The following is a 22,516-nucleotide window of genomic DNA, read 5'->3' as shown; positions in this document are numbered from 1 at the left end:
AACTGTCATAGGTGGCATCCTATGACAGCACCATGGCTGAACTCACTGAGCTCTTCAGAATGACACATTCTTTCACAACTCTTTGTAAACCTGTCTGCAGGGCTAGGTGCTTGATTTTACGTGGCAATAGCTCTGAATTTGATGATTAAGAGGTGCGTCCCAGTACTTCTGTCTATATAGTAATTGTCATTCTGACATTCAAGTGGTATGTGTATGTTCGCTCAAAGTGGAGATGTGTGTAATATTTGCATTCAAGCTTTACCCAATGTCTCAAAATGGTGAAAAAACACAAGGGCAGTTTATTCAAAATGGGCATTTTATTAATCAACTTTGTGGAGACAGGACACGGACATACACCGCTTGTATTTTTTTTCTTGTTCCCTTTTAATAATAAACCCATTTTCCCCATAATCCCCTTTGTACAGCATTGTAGTGCAGCCTATGGTGACCCACCAGTAACACATAAATGTAAACTTATCAAATCTATATAAATACTTACAATTGGTACTTACAGTATACTATATTACTGGAGGCAGTCAAAGTTGAACATACCATTAGCAGAACATACCATTATGCAAAAAAACGCTTCACAAAAGGTTTAAATGCTAGTTTGGTAACACGATCTGTGATTAAACGCTGCTGTAAAAATGAGGGAAGCGAGATTTAAAATCTACATTAAAATATTTTAGTTTTTCTGTTCTGACGTACGCCACAACCCTAAATCATGATGTAGTCTCTCCCAATTTCTGGCTTTGAGAAGAAACGGGGAAAAAGGCACTTTCACAGAATCAGAGCAGTTTGCACCTTTCTGTCACACTGCAGAATGTGATTTATTACATTTTCCCGAACGCTGCCCTTTACAGTGCTCCCCTAAGGCTTTAATGGCGGCTGTCGCCTACATTCTGCGATGACATTAAAGCATCGCTACAAGCAGACTGAAGGAACATGCCAGAAACACATTAAAATGTATCCAAAAGTCTAGCATTTATACACTTAATCTTCAAAAAAAAAAAAAAAAGTCTCATCTGCAATTATACGGAAAATTAACTCCTACAGACTAGCAAGGACGGTAAAACAGGTTGTTTTTCTTGTCACAGCCTTGATCAGCTACCCTGTGGAATAGCTAAGGGTTTGTCTGGTCTCTTCAGGATGACTAGTGAGAGACCAAACGGAGGTTTTGTTCACCAGTTTCCTACTTTTTTGCCCAGTGAAACTCAGCAGCTAAAGCCTACGTCCTCGCTGAAAGCCGAATGCCCCTCGTACACACACACGTAAGAAATCATCGCAAAAATAACTAATATGAAGACCAGGAACATGGCAGATGGTTCACCAATTAGGGGCTTTTAAACATGTCAGCCATAACAGGGTTTTTCATGCTGCAATACAGGGATTATGATCATAGCCTGAACTGGCATTCCATGTAGTAAACCTTAGTTCTGTATATAAACCTTTTTATATACAACCGTGCATCATTAGGTCTTCTGTCCTGGGGACAACAGGACCCCCTCTCTGGTACACCAGACCTCTGGGGTGGCAATGGGGGAGAGGGTGGTCAGTAAGAATGAAACCCCCCTGGCCCACCAGATTCTTTTTAACACTGCTGTGATGTTTATAACACACAAAGGCACAGTGAATTCAGTGTCAGCAGTGTTTTATCTGTTAGTGCATAGAAACCCACCAAACCGTGCTCAGAGATTTCTGTAAAATCACTAGGTAAACAGTGTTTGCTTTATCAAGCCCCTTTACCTGTTATGAGAGTCTATTTAAAATTGACTAAAATATTTTAAATATATTTGTTTATATTACACATTGGCTATACACACAAATACACAGTGAACCATTTCCAGTTTTTCTCCCCAGTACATCCTGATTACACATCATTAAAGTCTGGCTTAATTCTCCATTTACAATGGGACTGCAATGGATAGTTAAAAGGAGAGTTAAAAACATTTTTTTTTGGGGGAGGGGTGGAGGGGAGTATTTGGAACAGGACAGTCATTTGCTGCTGATCTGAACTCATCAGTGCTCCACAAAACAAGGTTTACCAGACGAAGAACAACTGTCCCCCATCATGGACTCCACAACACTTCCGCGTACACCCTTTTTGAACATGACCTTTGACCCTTGACCCACACTAGGATATGCTATGTCTTTACCCCTCTTTTAACAGTCCTTCCCTCTCATCACCTCTCCCAAACTGGCTTGGAGCTCTGGATCCACTTAGAGTAAGGACCTGCAACAGGGCTTACCTTCTTACACAAGTAGTTACGTACACATATAAAACTATAGCACCAGTAGGATCATCATTAAGATCATCTAGCGGACAGGACTTGTCTACCGCAAAGTGTTCATGTTCATGAGTGACATCGGTCACCACACCCTATTTCTCAACTCAAAGTATTAGCGATTTTCCCAAAAGATGGAGCCTCTGTTCAGTGCCTCGGAGATACTGTGAAGCTGTTCGTAACCCATCGCCATGCCCGCCTCCAGGGGGTGTGGTCAGGGCAGAGGGATCATCCATACCAGCGGCAGGACGGCTACCGCAAGACAGACCTTAGACGTTCCATCTGCACAGTTCGCTTGGTTCGGCAGGAGAGGAACCGGACTGCTAAAGGATCATGGCTTCCTGGAACGCCTCTATCCATCTGTTTAGCAAAATTAACAAAATAATTACTAAAAATACAGAAATACATAAGTAAAAATAAAAGTTAAAGGAAAATGTGTCTAAATGTCTTACATAGTTATATTCCATTTACGATTTGGTTTCAACATTAATAAGGACTAAATCAGCACCGAAGCCCCCTCTTGGCCCGACACACATGGTACTACCCAAAATATTGGTAGGGACATCTCCCTACTGTCTATGCCCAAATCTATGCCCTTGTCTAGCACTCCCACCTAAGAGACTGAAACAACTTCTCTGTATGAGCCATGGATGGTATAGCTTGGGGGGGGGGGGGGGGGGGGGTGGCAATCTTATCCAGAAAGGGCCGTCGGGTATGTGGATTTTCACGGCAACTACCTAATTAGATTATTAATTAGAGGACTGATTGGCCTACAGTCCTCACACCTGGGTGTGACCAGCTGACCTAAAGGCTATCCCAGAAACCTGCACCGGCCCTTTGCGGATAAGATCGGTCACTTAAGTACTTTGACTTGACTTTTTTTTTCCAGGCAGGGCACTAGGGGGCGCTGCGTACCTCTGGGCCGTGTGTGGGTCATCTGCCTTGAAGATGTAGTAGAGCGTGTTCTTGTGGTAGAGTTTGAACTGCAGCTTCTGGGCGGGTTCCGCACGCTCCTCCCGTAAGAAGAAGCCAAGCAGGGGCTGGCTCTCTAGGGCCGCCACATCCTGGGGATGACACACACACACACACACACACACACAATCTCAATATTGAGTAGGCCTCTAATTGGACCTAAACTAGCTACCATTTGATGATGACCAGCAATTGACCTCCTCAAGCTACAAAACAGCATTTGCTTGAAGGTGAACCTCACCTCGCTGGCCGCGTACGTGTACAGCACTTTGTTCTTGATGACAAACCACAGTCGCTTCCCCTGCTTCTTGTTGACCTTTGACCTCAGCAGGTAACCGCTCATCGAGGAGTTCTCAGTGTTTGCGGACACCTGAGGAACGGCCAGCGAGTGCGGGATCAGACACTGGATTTCCCACCAGTGCGTGGGAGAACCTGCGGGTGGCGCTGTTGCGGGCGTTAGACTGACCTCTTTGAGGGCTGCTGGAATCTTCTTTTGCTTCCGGGAGGGGATGCTGTTTAGGACTGAGGAGAAGCCACCCGAGGAGGACCTCCCGCTGGGGGAGACCGCGGTGGGGGTGGCCAGGTCACCTGCACCCAGTGAAATGGGGAGGGGACTTAGTGTAGAGAACAGCAGCTTGGTGGGAGAAAATCAAAACACTTCATTTTTGCTCAGGGATACCAAGAAACAAACTATGCAGTAACCCAGACAGAGGTACTTCATTCGGTCCCATGGAGGAACAGGGTATTTCCTGTATATCCCATCTTGCTCTCCATGACAGACACAGACACACGTACACAAATCCGAGAGTCAATTTGGGCTCAGAGCAGTTTGGGTTAAGTTCTTTGCAGACACGGGCACCAGAGACTCTACCCCACTGAGCTAGACGCCGCCCCCATGTGGGAGCACAATACAAATGGCATGCGACTAAATCAATTACTCATCAGCATGAACAGCAATGTCTTGTGAACTGTCCCCCCCGCCCCCCCAAGACACCCCTGGCCCAACGATTGGTCGTACTTTTCTTCTGCAACTTGGCAAAGCAGTGGTCACACACTCTGGCTGGCCGGTTCTTCAGGTACTCCAGATAGTGCTTGTTGGAGGAGCACGTTTGGCAGACCACCTGTGGAGACCGCGGGGAGCTTAATACTCACATCTAACAAGGATTCGCTGGGCCAAGTGCATTCTGTGCAGGTTTTTGAGGGAACACAGGAAGATGAACCTCTGCAACTTCTACAGCAATTATTAAAGGGTTGAGAGGCTGTGAGAGGCCTACACACGCACCGCGCCCCAACCCTGAGCCCTCCCCATGACCTCTGACCTTGCCGCAGGCACGGCAGTGGTGTCTCCTCCATGTGAGCGTGAACTCGCAGGTGCAGATCATGCACATGGTGGCGCGCAGGTCAGGGATCCATATGGGTGCCTTGGACCCCAGTGGGGCTCCAGTGTCCAGGCCGGCCCCGTCAGCCTGTAACGGAGAGGCCCGAGGTCAGCCCAGTGCGGCTATAGGCGGGGTGTGGGGTTAGGGGGGAGGGAGGCCATACCTCCTCCAGACTCTTGCTGGAGATGAAGGTGATCTTCTTCCTCGTGTGGTCGTTGATGGCTTTGGAGATGGCCTCCAGCCACTCGTCCCGCTCCGTGGCTGAGCTGCAATTCAGGGGGGAGACAGAGCTGGTGAGTCCTCCGCCCGTTGAGTCAGTGAGAGTCACTGCCCCAGCTGAGCGCCACTCTGGCGAAGCGGTGAGGGAATGCGTCGCAGTATAAACTGCATTTAAATCGGTTCCTGAAGGGCAACTCATGGTCGGCGATAAAATAACGATGCGAATGAAACCACAAGTGCACATGCACCGATAAACCTTCCTAATCATTTACTGAACAACATATTATTATATTTATCAATCTTTAACAAAATTTATTACAGAAATACATGTCATATGTTACAAGAAGTTAACTCTCTAAAACACACAAACTAGCAAGATAGCAAGAACCACATACATGGCCACTGTGTTACTGATCATAGACAGATGGACGGATCCTCACCGCCAGCCCCCCCCACACACACTAAACATACAGGATGAAGCAGGAAGTCATACATTCACAGCATGGAGAGCTAGGGGACCACTCAGAAACTTCCGGAAAGATGTATAAACTCCAGACTTAAAATTCCACACCAACAGCAGAGACAGGCAGACACACACACACACGCAGCTGGGAAACCCCCCCTTCCATGTGCCAAGCGGGTCAGGTGCTATCACAGTCCCACCCACAAAGTTCCTGGACGACGCAGCGGAGTGCAGGGCTGAGGATGGGGCGGCGAGCGGGGGGTGGGTACCTGGCTGACAGGATGAAGGAGCGCTCCACGCTCTCGATGTTCAGCTCGTTCTGGTAGGCCTCCTGGCTGGGCTTGCTCACCTGCGGGAGGCGCTGCAGCTCAGTCACTCATATTCAGCCAGATCGTCTCAGAAGGGGAGGGGGCACTAACGTACCTACTAACCATCAAACACCCAACCTTTAAACACATTCTACATGTCTCATTATATAACCTACTGTTTTTTTTTTTTGGGGGGGGGGGGGGGGGGGGATATCAGCCTCACCTTCATCCCTGCCAAGGAGAGCATGCAGTTCAGTTTATACTGGCCAGACTGGACAGGTGTGGTGTACAGAAGGGTATCATTGAACTGGGGGCAAAGGGGAAGGTAAATTAAACAGGTATGACAACATAAGTGAAGATCAGCGGAACGGCTGTTTGACCATAGATAAAGAGTAAACCTTAAACTTTATACAAGCATAATTATTTACTGACGACCGAGTCCTTTTATCAGACAATGCGATCGTTGACATACAGTATACATTCACTTTGCATACACTGCCTTAACTATACATTGAATGACGCACATCTCTCTTCCTTATATATGCATTATATGTATGTGAACAGCCAATCACAGCACAGCGATCCTTCTGACTCCACCCACAGGCGAGATCTCACCAGAAAAACATGCGGGGCTGCATCACCTTGCGAGAGAGCTTCATCAAGGTGCCCTCTTTCAGGAACACCTGTGACAGGGGGACGTCGACAGGGGGGGGTGGGGTCACACAGCTGCCTTGTTGCTATAGTGACGGCCATAAGCCACGGTACAGAAAGGGTCAGATCGGGACTCACCCGCCCCGGCTGAACAATCTCGTGATGACCGTTCAGATTGTACTGGACCTGCATCAGCTTCTGGAAGTTGTCCTGAGGTGAGGAGAGTGAGAATCAGCTCAGTCTTCCTCCAAGTGGGAGGGCCTAGATGGTCACATGATCATGGCGGGTGGGGTGCAGATAATGTTCTCTCACCCCCTGTTTCATGATGTCGTTGGCATGGTTAGCCACCTCCTTCACTATTCCCAGCGCAGCTGCTTGGACAGAGATGCAGACAGGTGTGATTATTCCTGACGGCAGCTAGCGGACGTGGGGGGTGGTAACCACAGCGATGAGCACATTACCTTTAGTGTCTTTGTAATCCAATGAATCCTCAGGGAGGTTCTTCAAATAATCTGGGGGGAAAACAAACAGTAGTTTTAAAAATGAAAACTATTACAACAACTTCCACATGCTGACCTACATGCAGCATAGGCGGCCACTAGCCGCTGTGCAATTCAATAGTTGACCGCTAGGTGGTAGTAGATAACCACTTCGTTGATCACAGCCCAAAACTATTTCACCATTTCACACCCACACACACTTTATGCATTAGCACCGATTAAGCTACCTTAACTCTTCTGCCCACTGCTGAATTACCTCATCAGCAAATGTATTTTCCAACATTTCTGATACGTCTGACATGCAGCTGAAACAGATTTTGTCATCTGACTAGAGCTGAAACCTGGAGACATGGGAACAAGTACTGCAGTGCTGACACACATTCTCATATCGGTTTTTAATGGATGAACCACTTGTCATTTTACACATTAAGAAATCTTTGGTGGCCAATAGCCGGATGCACAATGAGGGACGGTGTAGAGAAACTCCAGCAGGTCCAGGCCCTTCAATACGAACTGTATGGCGTGGCGTGCCCCCCCCCCCCCCACCCCCCACAGACCAGTTAGGCTCAAACAGCAGCTCAGGTTTCTGCGTGAACCTCGGTTCCCTGAAACACGGCTGTGTAATCGGACCCACAGGCGGAGGAATGGCACGTGCTCCCTCCCTCCGCAGAAGTGGGTCTTCCTGCACCTAGGCAGCATGGGTAGGATGTGGAGGGCGGCCGAGGTCAGCGACGCAGGTGAAAGGAGGGACTGTGAGACGGTGCAGCGTCCTTAAGGCTGCTGCAGACCAGCTCATCTCAGGGCTTCTCTGGTTACTAACTCCCCAGCGACATACTAATCCCTCCCCCCGACCAACTGCTGCAATTTCCCAATCAGAGCTGAGCCGCATTAACTTCAGCCGTGACTACACAGCATACCCTGCTGATTGCAACAGCGCCCCCTACCTGTTAGCAGCAGCTGGTACTGAGGAATCCTCTGTACAGGTTTCAACAGGTAGTGCTTCAGAGCCAGGCTGGCACACCGGGGGCTCATCTGGAGGGGGGGGAAAACCCATGACGTCATCATAAGTCGCTTCCCCTGGGTGGGCTGTATATACACACACACACACACACACACACACACACACACACACACACACACACACACACACACACACACACACACACACACACACACACACACACACACACACCCATGTGCTCTGCATATTCATTCTGTGATGCAGCCAGGAAGGCCGACGTGATTATAATTTTACGAGCACAAACTCTTTCTTCCTGTTCCTTAAACCTTAGTCATACAGAAGGGGCTTCATCAGCGGCCTGATGCTTTGGGGGGGGGGGGAACGTGGGCGATTGTGCACGAGGTCTTCGTAGGAAGCAAACTCATTCATGCTGGAGGAATACGTCTGAAGCAGAAGGGGAAGCTTCTCGCCAGCTTCACCCCAAAGCGCGCATGCCGTAAGGCGCCCGTACCTCAAACTCGCGCACCACGGCGGCAAACCCCGGGTTCTTCCGGCACTGCTCGTCCAGGAGCGCCACGTTCTTGTCAAACTCACGGATGTAGGTGGAGTACATCTTCAGATAGGGCCCCTTCTTCACAAAGATGTCAGCCAGTTGCTGCTGGTCATTCCTGGGGGACAGAAACGGGGGGCGCTGACTGAACGAGCGTCCCGGAGTTAATGGGCCAGACGCTCCAAGCCGCAAGTTCACAGGACAAGTATATAGTGCAATGTTTCCCAGTCCGGGCCCTGGGGACCCATAGACAGTCCACATTTTTGCTCCCTCCCAGACAGTCCACATTTTTGCTCCCTCCCAGGTCCCCGAGGACCAGATTGGGAAACACTGGTGTAGTGTGTTGAGGCACATGAGAAGCTGAAGGGACAGCTTCAGCGGAATGTTCCAGTACCAGTTGGCCACCCTCTCCTCCAGCTCTCTCAGTAGGTCCCGGTTGAGCTCATACAACTGGGGAAGGTAGTAGAGGATCTGGTTGAGGATCCGTTCCTCGATAACTGGCTTGCTGCTCTGCCGGGACGCCTTGGCCACGGCGTCTCTGAAGTCCTGCCACGGGACACGGATGACAGTCAGATGGCGAGGGGGAAACCGATGGCCGTAGGCTATGCAGAGCAAGCTGTGGTCTCGTCGGACCAAGCTGGATCCTGATTGGCTGGAAACATCCAATCGGGAATAAGCATCCATCACTATGGCTGGGTCTTGAAAGGCTGCAGTCACTCACGCCTCTCATGTTGTACGTCTTTTGGCATGCTTATTACCAATTAAACTCAATGGTCTCAACAGTCATGGCTCTAGGGTGCGTGCACTTCCTCTGTGTTGTAACGCCAGACTGGTGAAAATAGTTTCTGTGCCGTGACAGATTGTGCCAGGCGTGCTCACGCGGTGTGACTCAGGGACAGTGCCCTCAGTAATCCCACATCCCCATAGCAACGACCAGACCCCAGGTCCGCGCCACCAACGAGACAAACTGTACATCAGCTCTTCTCAAGCGAGTCAAGTCAGTGGTCCGGAACGATTTTCAATAACAAAACAGCATTTCATGAACATGAACAAAAACATTCGATATCTCTCTGATCGTTTCGACTCTCTGTCATGGTGGGTTATGATGAGTTGTATGTGCAATGTTTGGTGGTTCTACATTGTATTTTTGTACCTTAAATCACAATAAGCCTTTTTACATTAACTATGTTGATTCATAAGCAGCGTAACCGGCTGGGTCTGGTCTGGACTTTGAGAACCTCCACTGCACATAGACAACAAACAAACGTATGAAACACTGGTGCAGATCTGTGAAGAAGGACAGCAGTTCCATCATGGCAGAGACTGTGGCCAACAGCATCTTCCCAAATTGGCCGAAACGAGTCTGGGAATTCGCTGTTCCTAACGAAGCCAAGTCTGTAGTGTGGCCATTGTTTAAGCCTCACCACCGAAATGCGTAAAAACGGCAGGAATGCTGAGCATCCGGAAACAGGCAAGTGACCGCGGGAACCACGGGGCTAGAGGAGGCGCGAGGCGAGGAGGGGAGGCGCCCAGCTGGCAGCCTAATGGGGGGCCTCGTTTGCTGAGATCCCCCCGAACGGCTCGCGCATCACAGGTCACTTCAGTCACGCAGGGGCAGACTCCATCAATCCCCCAGAAGCGGGGTTACGGGGACGTCGTGACCACAGTCCCTGGGGCCGGACTGTCTTATTTGTGGTTAGAATTAACCCCGGCCCCTCAGTGCCAAATCAAGATGGGGGGGGTCCGTGGGTTGTTTCTCCAGAGACTGTCTGACCTTGAGCTGAATGCCGCCTTGGATAAAAGTCTCTAAATCGATGTAATGTAATGCAATGTAATGCCAGGAGAATCACAGGGCCAAGACGTGCCAGCCAGCGCCGAGGCCGATACTGACCACACAGGCTGCCAACCAAAGCAAATAATGATAATAATAATGAAAACAGAAAATACAGGCTGAAGGTCGCCGTGGTCCACAGAGGAGCCACTGGAGGGCAGGGCTGTCACCCTGAATGACAAATTGGAACAAAAAGGTTGCCGCTCCCCCCCCCCAGAAGCCACCGGGGCCCAGAGCAGTGACCCAGCCGGTCACGTCCATCAAGCTGGAGGGAGACTGTACCGGACAGGTGCGTTGTCAGCACTCGCCTCCACCTAAACTCAGCACGTGTGCAGCGTCCTAGTGGAAATTAACACCCCCCCCCAGCTGACCCCCAGCCAGGCTTTTCATGTAAGGGGGTTGGGGGGGGGGGTGAGACGCTGCACAAACAGAGCCGGAGAAGACCCCACCCCAAATCTCAACAATCTAAAACAAAACAAGAACCTCTTTGAAGCCGGTATGGGGCTGTTAACACAGGTACCCCGGGGGGGCGTCCCCAGTGAAGCCCTTCTTAAGTTTCCAAAGCCGTGTGATTAAACCGGACCCCTAGAAACACCCCCTCCCCCCAACATTCATCTGTGGGCAAACCTACACTCACACAACTCCCCCGCACACCTGTCACGCCCCCCTGAGGCAGGGGGGGAGGGCAATAGGGGAGGTGAGCCTCGTTGCCACGGATACCTTTCCACCTCACCAGCTATGGATTTTTAGGGGGGGGAGGGGGCTGCACTATTGTGGCAAAACAACCCCCCCCCCTCCCCACTCACTCCATTGCTTAAACAGAAAAGGGCAGAAACGGGGTCACAATGACCCCCTGCTGTGTACATGCGACTGCTTTTGTTTTGCTGCCTACAATCACTAATAAAGTAAGAACAAGAGAGATCCCCATAGAGGGCGCCCCCTGGCTGGGGTCCCATGCTTTGCAGGACAGGCTCCAGCCTGACTGCAGGGACCCTGCGACACAGAAGTGGTTACGCAAGATGGGTGGATGGATGAGTGAAAGAAGAAGAAGGCACCAGCAAATCCAAACCGACGGGGGAACAAGGAGCCCCACACGCACACACACACACACACACACGCATCTCACACTCACTATACTCACAATATGAAGCAGTTTCAGCACGTCCACAAACCTGCAGAGGGGGGAGACAGGTAACGTGAGCTCGGGGGTCTCGCGCAGGGACTGACGGTCACGCCCAGCGGCCGGCGGCAGACACTCACACTTTCTCGGAGCTCATGATCTCCTTGGCGATGAAGGCCACCTTCGTCTTCCTGGCTCCAATTTTATTCTGGTCGGAAAAACCAAACGCAACAAAGTCAAATTAGAATAAAAACGATGCTTTTGCATAAATATGAGGACAGGCACAGTGCTGAGAAAAAGTCTTAGAAAATGTTTAAAGCAGTTTATCCGAGTAGGAAGGGCATACGCACTCACAGAAAAACAAACAAAACAAAACAATTTGACATTAGAAAATATGACAACACTGACAGGAATTTACGTTCTCCAAAAAGTTAGATATCTTGTAGGACCCAAATCAGAAATTCACCTCTAGCCCAGGCATTTAACACAATTAAATAACTCAATGTGGTGTCGATTACCCTTTTGAGGTGGGCTAGAGACCGAGTGGAATAATTCATGGGTGTATTGGATGGTCGCCACAAACACTGAGGTGACTTTAGGGGAGCTTTTGGATTGGCTAAGCCAATATACCTTTACAGACATAATTTAGCTTTACATCAGCATAATAATTTCAACATTTTCTTTGACTACCTATGAAATGTGCACAGTACCGTACATTGGAATGCTTTATACACATATTCCATCATGCTCTCCTTTGACACACATACACTTCCGAGCGAAGCTTGGGGTCCGAGTGCGGGGTCAGTGATTTATCTGGCACCCCCGGTGCATTTGGAGGGGGGGGGGGGGGCGTTAAGGGCCTTTCTGAAGGGCCCAAAAGAGAAGTGGCGACAGTATTTGAACAATCAGCCTTCCAATCACAGCAGCAAACCCACAGAGCCACAGACCGCGCCGTACAAAAAGAAATCTTATACTAGACAGCTGTGCATGGGCCTGTCCAGTTGAGTTGTCCAGAGGAGGAGTGGCTGTGCAAACGTGACTGACGACCACTAGGGGGGTGCAGCGAGGTGCCGTACCCCTGCCACAGATGTTCATCTCCCTGCTGCTCCGTGATTGGCCCAAAGACTTAACCCTCTGTTGAGGAATATCGAATTTTACACACTGAGGTCCAAGCTAATTTGGCATAAGTTCTATCATACGCTGCATGTGTGTGGCTGGGGGGGGGGGGGGGGGGGGCGTGCAGGTAATACGATTACAGGGGAAACAGGGGAGACTGGAAAAGAAAATGCATTATGGGGAAATTCAAAGTCAGCATCGATAAGCTGCGTTTACGTCTTTTTCTCCATCTGATGGGGATCCGCCACTCAGTCAATTTTCAAACATAAAAAGGCTAGAAAGTGACCACCTTACAAAAATTAAAAGCTCAGGCATGAGTGAGTGAAATTTCACAGTTTCTCTGCCATTTGTAGACCAAAGGTCAGCACACGGATTAGCGTGCCAGTGTGGGCCAACCAGAACACATTCCTGGGTTATTTTTGCCTCAGCTAGGGAGGAGCACGGCCTTGCCCTTTCATCATCTAACAGTAATGCTATCATTGACCCCCCCCCCAGTCTCACAGAAGTGAACCTGGGACACAGTGCTGCAGTGTAAGAGGGGCACTGGTGTTCTGTGGGTTGCACCCCCCCAGCGAGGGGTTGACACCATCCACATGCCCCTCTCCATCTGATATCGGTCTCAGTCTGTCAAAACACATCCAACAGGAAGAGGAATTGAACTAACCCCCACTGCCAAAACAAACAAAGCAGGAAGCCACTGCCAGCCTGGCATAACCAAGCTGGTTTGTAAAGACACTTTCCAGCCAGCAGAGCATGATATATTCAGGGGGGGGGGGTGGGGTGGTCGGGAGTGTAATGCTGGGCTCTACGTGTTACTAAGTCTCCTGTGAAACGCTCAGAAGGTTTTAGCTACTGAAGATCAAAGGAGGAGCTGTTATGGAGACGGAGGCTGAAGAAAGGAGAAGCAGGCAGGCGACAAGACTAACAACTGGAAGTGTGCACTCAACTGGGTCAAGTCATAACCACAATTACAGTGTTGGGGGGGGAGGAAGGGTACCACAAATCTAATGAGAATCTAGTGACACACACACACACACACACACACACACACACACACACACACAGAGCTTTAAACCCCAAACCCACTGCTAATCAGGAATCTTGCTCCTCACTCTAGTATGCATTTGTGGACACTTGTATGGTCATCTTTACAGCCCACATCACTTTTGCCTGTAGACGATCACGTCTGCAGCAGGCGCGATCCATTTACCTGCAGGGCCCCTCCTATACACTCCACTGAGGGAAGCAGATCTTCCACAAAGATTAATGTCACGACGACCACAGGAACACAGAGACAGTCGCACCTGCTGATCACCGGGTGACTCTGCTTCCCCTTTGCTGGAGGCGGAGCTGTCGTCGTCGTCCTCGTCCGAGCTGCCGGGGACTTCCTCTTCCTCGGAGCGCCCATCGTCCTCCTCCAGAGATGCCCTGACGGGAAAAAACAGGAAAACGCCGGAGAGCGTCACGGAAACAGACACGTGGGACCGGTCACAGACTGGAGAGAGAAAACAAGGTGACCACAAACGGAAGAGGAGCGAACGAAAATACAACACAAACACACAGAGACAAACGGGAAGAAGCTCCTTGATGCTAAGGGAAGGAAGGGAAAGAAGGTGCCCCCCCCCCCCCCCCCCCAACTCAGATAGGTGTAACTTCAAAGACACAGAGAAAAAGAGATTAACGCTCGAACTCTTCAATCCTACCTGACACTAACAAGGCAATCCCTTTGCACAATATCCCTTTTTTTATGACACTGGCAGATTATCGAGTACATTGATGATGCCTCCACAGAACAAGAACACGAGGCTCCCTTTGCCTCCGGCACAAACAAGCGGAATTTCCCGACCTTCTCTGATGTTTCAGATATTCTCACAAAACGTTCCTACCTTCCAGGGCAGGCAGACTGGGCCTCACCGGCAGTTGACACGCAACACGGCGCCTCCGACTCGCACGGCACCAGCATTGGCGGATCTATACTGCAAGGGACTCCAGTATGGCTACTACAGGATCATCACTGAGGAAATGCGTTATGGGTAAAGGTACTAAATGCACGGTATGCATCGAAAGTAACCGTAAAAAGTTACAGTACACAAAAATAGCTTGTTGAGGACAGGTGCTGAAGTGCCTGGTGATACTGTAGGCAAACAAAAGGGGTCAGAAAAAGTGCAAAATAACCTGATCTGACTGGGAAAGCAAACGATGTCCCAGTAACCAGCCAGGCGTGTTTGGGCAGCAACAGCTGAGCATGCTGGAACGAGCAGGACCAAGATGGGTCATCTTGCCAGCGCCGCTCCGGAGTCTGGAAGCGGTGGAGAAACGCCCAAAAGCCGCACCTCGTAAGAGCCAACGCCACCCCTACCCCAACCACGTAATATCAGCCTCAGCAAGCGTCCTGCCTGAGCGAGAGGCACAGAATGGCAATTCTGGCAAAAGCAGCCATGAGGAGGACCCTTGAGGAGGAGGGAAGGCCCAGTAGAAGCGATGGAAAACAAAACAGGCGATGGGGGCGGGGTACGGCTCAGCACTGGCGCTGTATCAAGGGCAGGCAGAAGAAGGAAATGATGATTCCTTGCAAACAAAAACTCCTGGACAGCTTCCAAGAAGCTGAGAAGACCCTACCGGGGAAGGCAGGACATTCGGTGAAAGGGCCCCCTGGGACAGAACGTGGCCCCTGGCAACCCCTCAGGCAGGAAGCCACCGTACGCTCAGCAACGCTCACCACCTCGGGGGTGGGGGGGGCAGATAAAGGGGGAACCAGGCCCCAGCGAGAGGCCCTGGGGTCCGTCACAAAGGCCGCTTGTTAGCAGTCGACGAAAGGGGGAAGCATCGCTCTCATCGTGAGTCTTGCGATATAAAAACGTAACGGTGCTCCATTCCCGCAAACGGCCAGGTCTCGGGTTCGAACGCGGTCCCTGCCTTACGGCTTTGCCTCACCTTCACGCGAGTTTCCTTCGCACTTCCACTTCAGTCCCCACAATGTCACAGATGCCAAACTAACCCAGTCAGACAAGAGCTGAATTCAAAGCAAAATCGTCCTCTGCTCACTAACCGCACGGAGCGGGTTTGTAATCCGCCAAAGAGCCGAATAATGCACACGGCACACTCACGGTTTCGGTCCCCGGCTCATTAGCGCCGCATTCCTGTCAGGACGACCCAGGTCATCCTCGGACCGCTTCACAGAACTGTGAGGCGGGAATCAGGATCACCATGGAAACGACCCGTCTCATGACATGTACGGTTCACCCACGGAGCTCCTCTCTGGTCGTCAGCAGTCCAGTGGACAGCCATGAGGGTCTGCCGCTTCACCTTTACTGGAAGCTCGCTGTGTGGCTACTAGCCCCCCCCTTCCCAAACAGGCATCCCACACTGAGGGGACAAGGACAAACCCCCTCTTGTTTACTGCCTGGCTGCCGTTATATAAACTGGCACCCGCTAAATGCTTCAGAGAAAAACTCCGGAGAGAGAAAACCACAAAACACCTTACACACCCCCCCGATCTCACTCTCACACACACACACACACACACACACACACACACACACACACACACACACACACACACACACACACACACACACACACACACACACACACACACACACACACACACACACACACACACACACACACACACACACACACACACACACAGAGAACATTCTGAGCAAGCCTTCCAGGAGCATCTCAGACGCCCCTCATCTCTACAGGATTCATGCCCTCAGATAAGGAGAAGACAATGAAGGATACACTTTATTGCACAGACCTCCAAAGCTGACCTCATCAGACTAACTAGTCAATACCAACCTTACCATTGAAATCTAGATGCAGTTAACCACCTCCTTCAGAGTGCTCAAAAAACCAAAAGTGTTTTTTTTTTTTATTTATTTGAGATGAAAACACACTCAAGTACTTTGATTTGCTATTTTTTTTGGGCACCTGGAGTTCCCCCTTCAGCACAGCACTGTGTAAGATCAGATAACACATAAAGGGGGGGGCATCAAGAGTCTGAGAACAGGGGACAGAAGCAAACAAGGAAGTGATGAGGCCTGCAGCGGACCCCCCAACACCCAACATGACGACTGTAACCCCCACCCAGCCCCAACCGTAACCTTAAGTAACCAAACAAAATACAAGACTTTTGGCATTTTTAGTTTTTTGATAGCAATCACAGATTTTTATAGAAAACTATATTTTCCCTTCTGGTCCCCACAATATAATAAACACAAAATCTCTCTCTCTCTCACTCTCACTCACTCACACGCCTCCGATTCACCAAAAACTTTTCTTGGGACCCTCAGAGGCTTGATACGAGACCGAAAGCCGTACGAAGACGTGACAGGAATCAACCCGACCAGGAAAACACATTTAGTAAAGCCATGTGTTAGAGTTCCTTTTCGAACATATGAATGGATGGAACCAAGAATGAATGAGAAACAGTATTACAAGATATTATCTATGACGGGTTATTGTCAGCTAGCTTAGTCTCCTTTAAAAACGTTACGTAAAGCCATTGTTAAATGTTTTTGTAACAGATTATCGGAACAATCATGAGGCTAACATGGTAGCTTTAGAGTTACTGTTACTGATCCAAAGGGACCAGCTTCACTTCACAAACTGACAGCAAGCGGAGGACAGAAAGTGGGCACATTTCAGTGCCACCCGGGCCACTGCAGTGCATTATGGAAAGGCAGGCATGGCCTCAAGATACTGAATGCCTAGAGCAGCGTTTCTCCATTCATCTGAATGGTGGCCCACATAGGCCAGGTGTCTGTAGTGAGGTCGAACAAGCGCGAGAGAGAGTAAGAGAGACCGGCTAAGCTGCTGGAAAATAGCCTTTTCCATCACGCCCACAGCTGACCGCGCTCTCAGACTTCCAGAAGACGGGAGCAGGGAGGAGTAGGCCAGGACGGAACGGGGCGGGAAGAGGAAGCGAGAGGTAGCTGGAGGAACCCCAGAGTGGGAACATGGGGACCGTTTTCTTTCCAAGCTAAAATTCATGGGCTGCACGTCACTCGAAAAGCTTCCTGCTTCACGGGGCCAAAAATAACCCACAGGAAAGACGGGTCCAGCAGCACGAGGGTGAATGCTGCTTTGACGTGGAGGGGACCTTCCACGGTAACGCGAAGAGGTGGTCTGCTGGAGGTGGGGCAGTAGAGTGTCCGGCCCTTGGGCAGAAAAAAAAACCCAACGCAGGAGTTGAACACAGTGGAAAACACGCTTTTCTGTAACCCGTAACAGGCCCTTGAGGTGCACAGGTGAATCTTCACGCAATCTTCAGGAATTCCAGCACTTAATTTCGTCTTATTTTTAAAAGCGGCCCGAGGTGTGATGAGGAAGGGAATCCACCATGCATCGCTACATTGCGAGAAAAAGTTCCCGTGCTCCGCCCGTCAATTCTTTGCAGAGACGCAAGAGAGAGCAGCAAAATAGATAAGGTAGACATCTACGGAAGATCAGCACCGGCAGTCAGTTAACTTAAAGCTTAGAAGGAAACAGAAACTCACAGGCTTTAAAAAAAAAAAGACCAACATGTTTTTGAATTCCAGAGCTGCCCGTCACACAAGAGAATAAAGTACATTGTTCTTCACGTCTTCCTCCACAGTCAACACTTTACATTGACAAACAGCAAACCACCACCACCACCACCCAGATAATCCACTCCCCCCCCCCCCATTCCCCATACTGGTCCTAGAGGGGGAGGGAACCCGGGTGGGCGTGGGAACGGACTCATTCATCAGCATTACCACCACCAAAATCACAAGGCCTACTTCAAAAAAGCCAATGCGGACGGGTTAAGAATATGCAGCATCCGCAAACCTATTTACTAGCAGTCTTCATATATAGACACACATAGATTCACATGCGCAAGATGCACTCTGAGATCATAAGACAAGGGAAATGGAACTGATGAGCCCATTTGCCCCATTACCTCTTGCAAGCGGCAAACTTCTCTCGAGGCTCGTATGGCTCCTGGATCTCATAAATGTCCCCGTCCTCATCGTCGCCCTCCAAGCTGGATGAGTTCTGCCACGTGAAGCAGGCCTGCGAGCCGCTAAGAGCCCCCGCCGCACTCAGAAATGGCAGGTTCATATACTCGGGTATCTCCTCATAGAATGGCAGATTCTCATACTCCGCCCCTGAGTGGGATTCATCCTGGTGCCCATCAGGCTCAGAGGCGATCTGCGGGCACGACAGCTTGCGTTCCCTGGGCCGGGTCCTGTCCTGGTCCTGAGGGGCCCCGTTACAGACCTCATCCATTGACTGCTCCGTCTCAGTAGAAGTACAGTCTAGAGAATGGCTCCCCTTCGCCAGCAGCTTGGGAAGCATCTTCACCGAGAGCTTTAGTTCCAGGATTTTCCTGAAAGAGCTCCTCTTTTGTCCGTCAGATCGGTCGAGATCTGCCGAAGAGAAGGACTTGGCCCTCTGCTTCCCCAAGCGGAAGGCAAGTGCTTTGCGCTGTGGCTCCGTGCTTGAACTCCGAGGTGCTTGTTTTATGAAGAATGGGACCATGTGCCGGGGAAACCTCCACATCGTTTTTTCAGTAGGGGGTGCCGGAAGCTCTCTCATCTCCCCCTCACCCGTTTTTGGTGTGTCATCAGACTCCTCCTCCTCCCCAGGAGCTTCCTCGTATATCCTATCTTCGTAGTTTGTGCCGCTCTCCTCCGCCTCGCCTGACAACTCTTTCTTCAGCGACACAGAAGCTGGCAGGCTGTGTCTCTGTGGCTTTTTCGGGGCAACTTTTGGTGACCTCTCGTCCTCCACCAAGGAGACCTTTGCCACCACAGAGGGAGGCAGATTGCAGCTTAACTTGAGCTTCTTGGGGAGGCTCCTCGTTATGGGATATGGAGGAAAGTCACCGCAGTCCCCAACGTCATCCATAAAACCATCCCCCCAGTGATGATCACCACCCTCATCCTGGATGTGGTTCCGATCCAGAAAGTAGTCCGACGCCCTGTCGAGTTCAGGTGTAAGTGATGCCCTACGTGGAGGAGGTACTGGTCGCTTCAAATCCTCTAACACGGCAGATTCTAGAGAAGGTGAAGAATGTTCGTGATCATCACCCGAGTTCTTGGAGTAGGAGACGCACTGCGTGTGAACCAGAACTTTGGAAGAAAAGCACGGACCGTCACAGGGGGCTGACTTTTCATTAGCCACTGCTTGAACCATTTCATTTGGCTCCTTGATCTCCTGGCAGCTTCTATCAACACCAGCCTGCCTAAGCAATGCCGATTTTCTCGGCTTTCGCGGCATGGGGGTCGGCAGAGGCTTCTGAGGAGCCGCTGGAACCGAGAGTCTATGATGCGTCTGCTCAGAATCAGCATCCCTCTCCGATGAATTCTCTACGTCTCCGGATAAGTCTTCGACTTTATCCATGGAAGGCTCGACGTTGCAATTAGTTTCATCACTCCGAGATTTTTCAGGGAACGTGTGTTTTCCATTGGGTTCTACAGTGACGTTAAGGTTCTGGTCCGGTATCCCAGCCTTACCTGGCACTATGGGCTTTCCCTGAGGTTTATGCTTAAGATGGTAGGTATTGGGGGATACTGCCTGGACCCAAACATCCTTTATTTTCTGCTCTAAAAAACTGGCATTGAGCACCTGGCTCTTGTTCCCTGCTTTCTCTTGGCCACTCTCGGGTTTATTCTGAATCCTGGGAACGGGGGATGACTGTGTGATGTACCCTTCCATCCCACCATTCTGGCACGTTTCCCACTGCTTTTCCAGTTGGTCTATCGCCGTTCCAGCTGACTTGCAGTTCCCCACGCGTTCACATTGTACACAGCCATCCTGGCCGCAGGAGCAAGTCCGAATTATGTAATCCGAGTCCGAATTGCTGAGCTGAGTCTTCATCCCATTTTTCGAGTTCAGAAGGCCCAGGTTCTCCGGAGTGTCCGTGCTCTCTTGTGCGCAACTTAGAACTATGCCTTTTAGGGTAAGAGGTCTCGATTCTGGAGAAACGGTGCTTTTGGGAAGGCATGGCTTAGGTGCAACTGCGGGTTTCGCCTTCTTTGTTACTGCTGGAGAGGAGTGTGAGAGGACGATGTCTGGTTTCGGGGCGATCGGAGGCGGGTACTGGCTTCTGCAGCTGGATAACCTTGGGTTTGGGGGCCACAGGCGGCTTCTTCACACCTGAGGTGACAGAAATGGCAGAATTTAGAGATTGTGGATTAACCCAGGCGTGAGGACTCTTCAGACAGTATAATTATGGAGTTGCAGCAAAAACACACACAAACACAATGGCCCTTTCTGGATAAGACTACCCACCCCTGTCCTATTCCGACATATATTAATTTCAACACGCTACCTGTTTTTCGGAATGGAACCCAGCCATGAGTTGGCAGCAGTCTGTACAATATTAACATTCACACAATGAAGAAATTCTTAATGCTGTAATATCATCAGTAAAATCTAGGGAGAAAAAAAGACCCGCAGGTTAAGATATCGCAACTGAAAAAAAACCACGTGGTCAACTATCGGAATCTGACCACTGAACAGCTGGGTACCACAACGCATCTGGTGCGCCATGTGCCAAGGCAGCAGTGCCCAGTTTCCATTTTCCTGACTGTATATCGCGGCGCAAGGCGTATGCTTTCGGAGAGATGAGATTACGGGGTCGCCAGAGGTCATTCATGACAGAGAGCCTTTCAAATGAAAATATGGGCAGAGTTGTTGGATGACAGCTGGTCGAAATTGGAAAAGAAATATCAAGAGGGAACAAACCCAGCGGCATTGGGGTTTTTTATGACACGTTTCATGAAACCATTTTTAGTTCGACTTAAAACTAAAAAGTCAAACAACAGTGCAGTCTGTCCAGTCGTCTAAAAATAACCGTTACTGAAGTCAGACGCTGTCTCAGAACGACGGAGCGCTTTGATGGCAAACTCTACATTATGCATGTTACAGACGGAGCGTTTCACAGCGCAAGCTTTGGAAAAACATTTTCTTTTGTACAAAAATTCAGAGGCACGTTTAAGACAAAAAAAAAAGCCCATAAAGAAATACATACACCAAGGAAAACAGCAGGAAATCATCTGCAACGTAGGCGGACGCAAATTATCCAGCTCGGCGGAGACACAACACACCCTCTCCGCACTGATCCTAGAAATAAACGCTTTGCTGGTAACGGGCACGCAAACGTAACTGCGCGTGTGCGCGCCCCCCCCCTTTAAAGAATCGCAACGCTCCTGGCATTAAGAACGAACCCCAAATAAAACATTTGTTATTTGAAGGAACCGGAAAGGCTCCCCGACAAAACATTTATCAGCATATATCAAGGCATTTTATGCTGTGTCCTTAGAAAACTTTAAAAACCAACTGAGCCAGAAGCAAAAATCTTAAATCACGATTGTTGCCTCTTCCCTAATCCACAATACTTTGGAAAAACAATGCAAAGCATGAACTTAATTGCATTGTCAGGACTGAATTACTTGGCGGGTTTAGGATTCCTGCTGCCTGTCAGCAGCTGGGAGGTTATCACACGTCTCTCTCATCTGCAGAGCAACACAGCTAGATAGTTTCGGCACCAAAATAAACTCTGCTTGCCCTGTTATCAAGTACAGTCCCATGAGCCTGAATCCTATACACAGAAGGTACTCAGGATGGAATGCAAGTCCACCTCGGATCACACACACAATTTAGAGACAGTAATTCACCCAACTGCGAGCCTACATGACCGTGTGATGAGAGCGGAGAAACCAGAGGAAACTTATACCCATGACACCAGTACCAGAATCAGAACACAGACCACTAAACAACCTCAAAACCACCAGCAGCAAAGCCTCCAAGGGAAAAAAATAACAATTACCCGGAAGCCAAAGCCCGGAATCTCTATTTAACGCGCTTAGCACCATTTTACCAAGTTTGCTCCATCGGACCGGGCTTCTGGCGTACGGCTCCGGGCGATCGACCGTCCGGACTCGGCAGAAGGTGCGAGGTTTCAGAGCCGCCAGCTCACAGTCGCCGGTGTTTATTCTCTGATGATTTATTAATCCCACAGCGGAGGGCTGCATTTGGCAAGGCGGATAAAACAGGGTGTGTGGAAACTGTGGACACCTCTGTATTTACTTCACATGTTTCACACCACTCATGATTTTGGCTCCCACTCACGAATTCCTTTAGGTTAATAATTACTTTCTTGAATATGCTTTATATTTATCTAAT

General features: G+C 49.9%; 1 protein-coding gene across 1 annotated transcript; it reads right to left on the bottom strand.

The window, feature by feature from the left end:
- Positions 1-298: 298 nt before the first annotated feature.
- On the bottom strand, positions 299-20,881 carry fgd6 (FYVE, RhoGEF and PH domain containing 6). Its single transcript, XM_049007833.1, is given in 22 exon segments — positions 299-2,645; positions 3,201-3,349; positions 3,499-3,627; positions 3,724-3,845; positions 4,276-4,378; positions 4,577-4,723; positions 4,800-4,902; positions 5,588-5,667; positions 5,850-5,933; positions 6,232-6,309; positions 6,416-6,487; positions 6,590-6,648; positions 6,739-6,789; positions 7,722-7,809; positions 8,250-8,406; positions 8,683-8,834; positions 11,261-11,291; positions 11,380-11,447; positions 13,660-13,783; positions 18,285-20,425; positions 20,427-20,485; positions 20,842-20,881. Coding segments are annotated over 22 exon segments (4,074 nt in total). The 3' UTR covers positions 299-2,608.
- Positions 20,882-22,516: the final 1,635 nt, after the last annotated feature.

This window comes from Brienomyrus brachyistius, chromosome 3 (genome assembly GCF_023856365.1).
Source record: "Brienomyrus brachyistius isolate T26 chromosome 3, BBRACH_0.4, whole genome shotgun sequence".
Lineage (NCBI taxonomy): Eukaryota > Metazoa > Chordata > Actinopteri > Osteoglossiformes > Mormyridae > Brienomyrus > Brienomyrus brachyistius.
The sequence above is the reverse complement of the archived record's forward strand: the minus strand, read 5'-3'. Positions and strand labels throughout refer to the sequence as shown.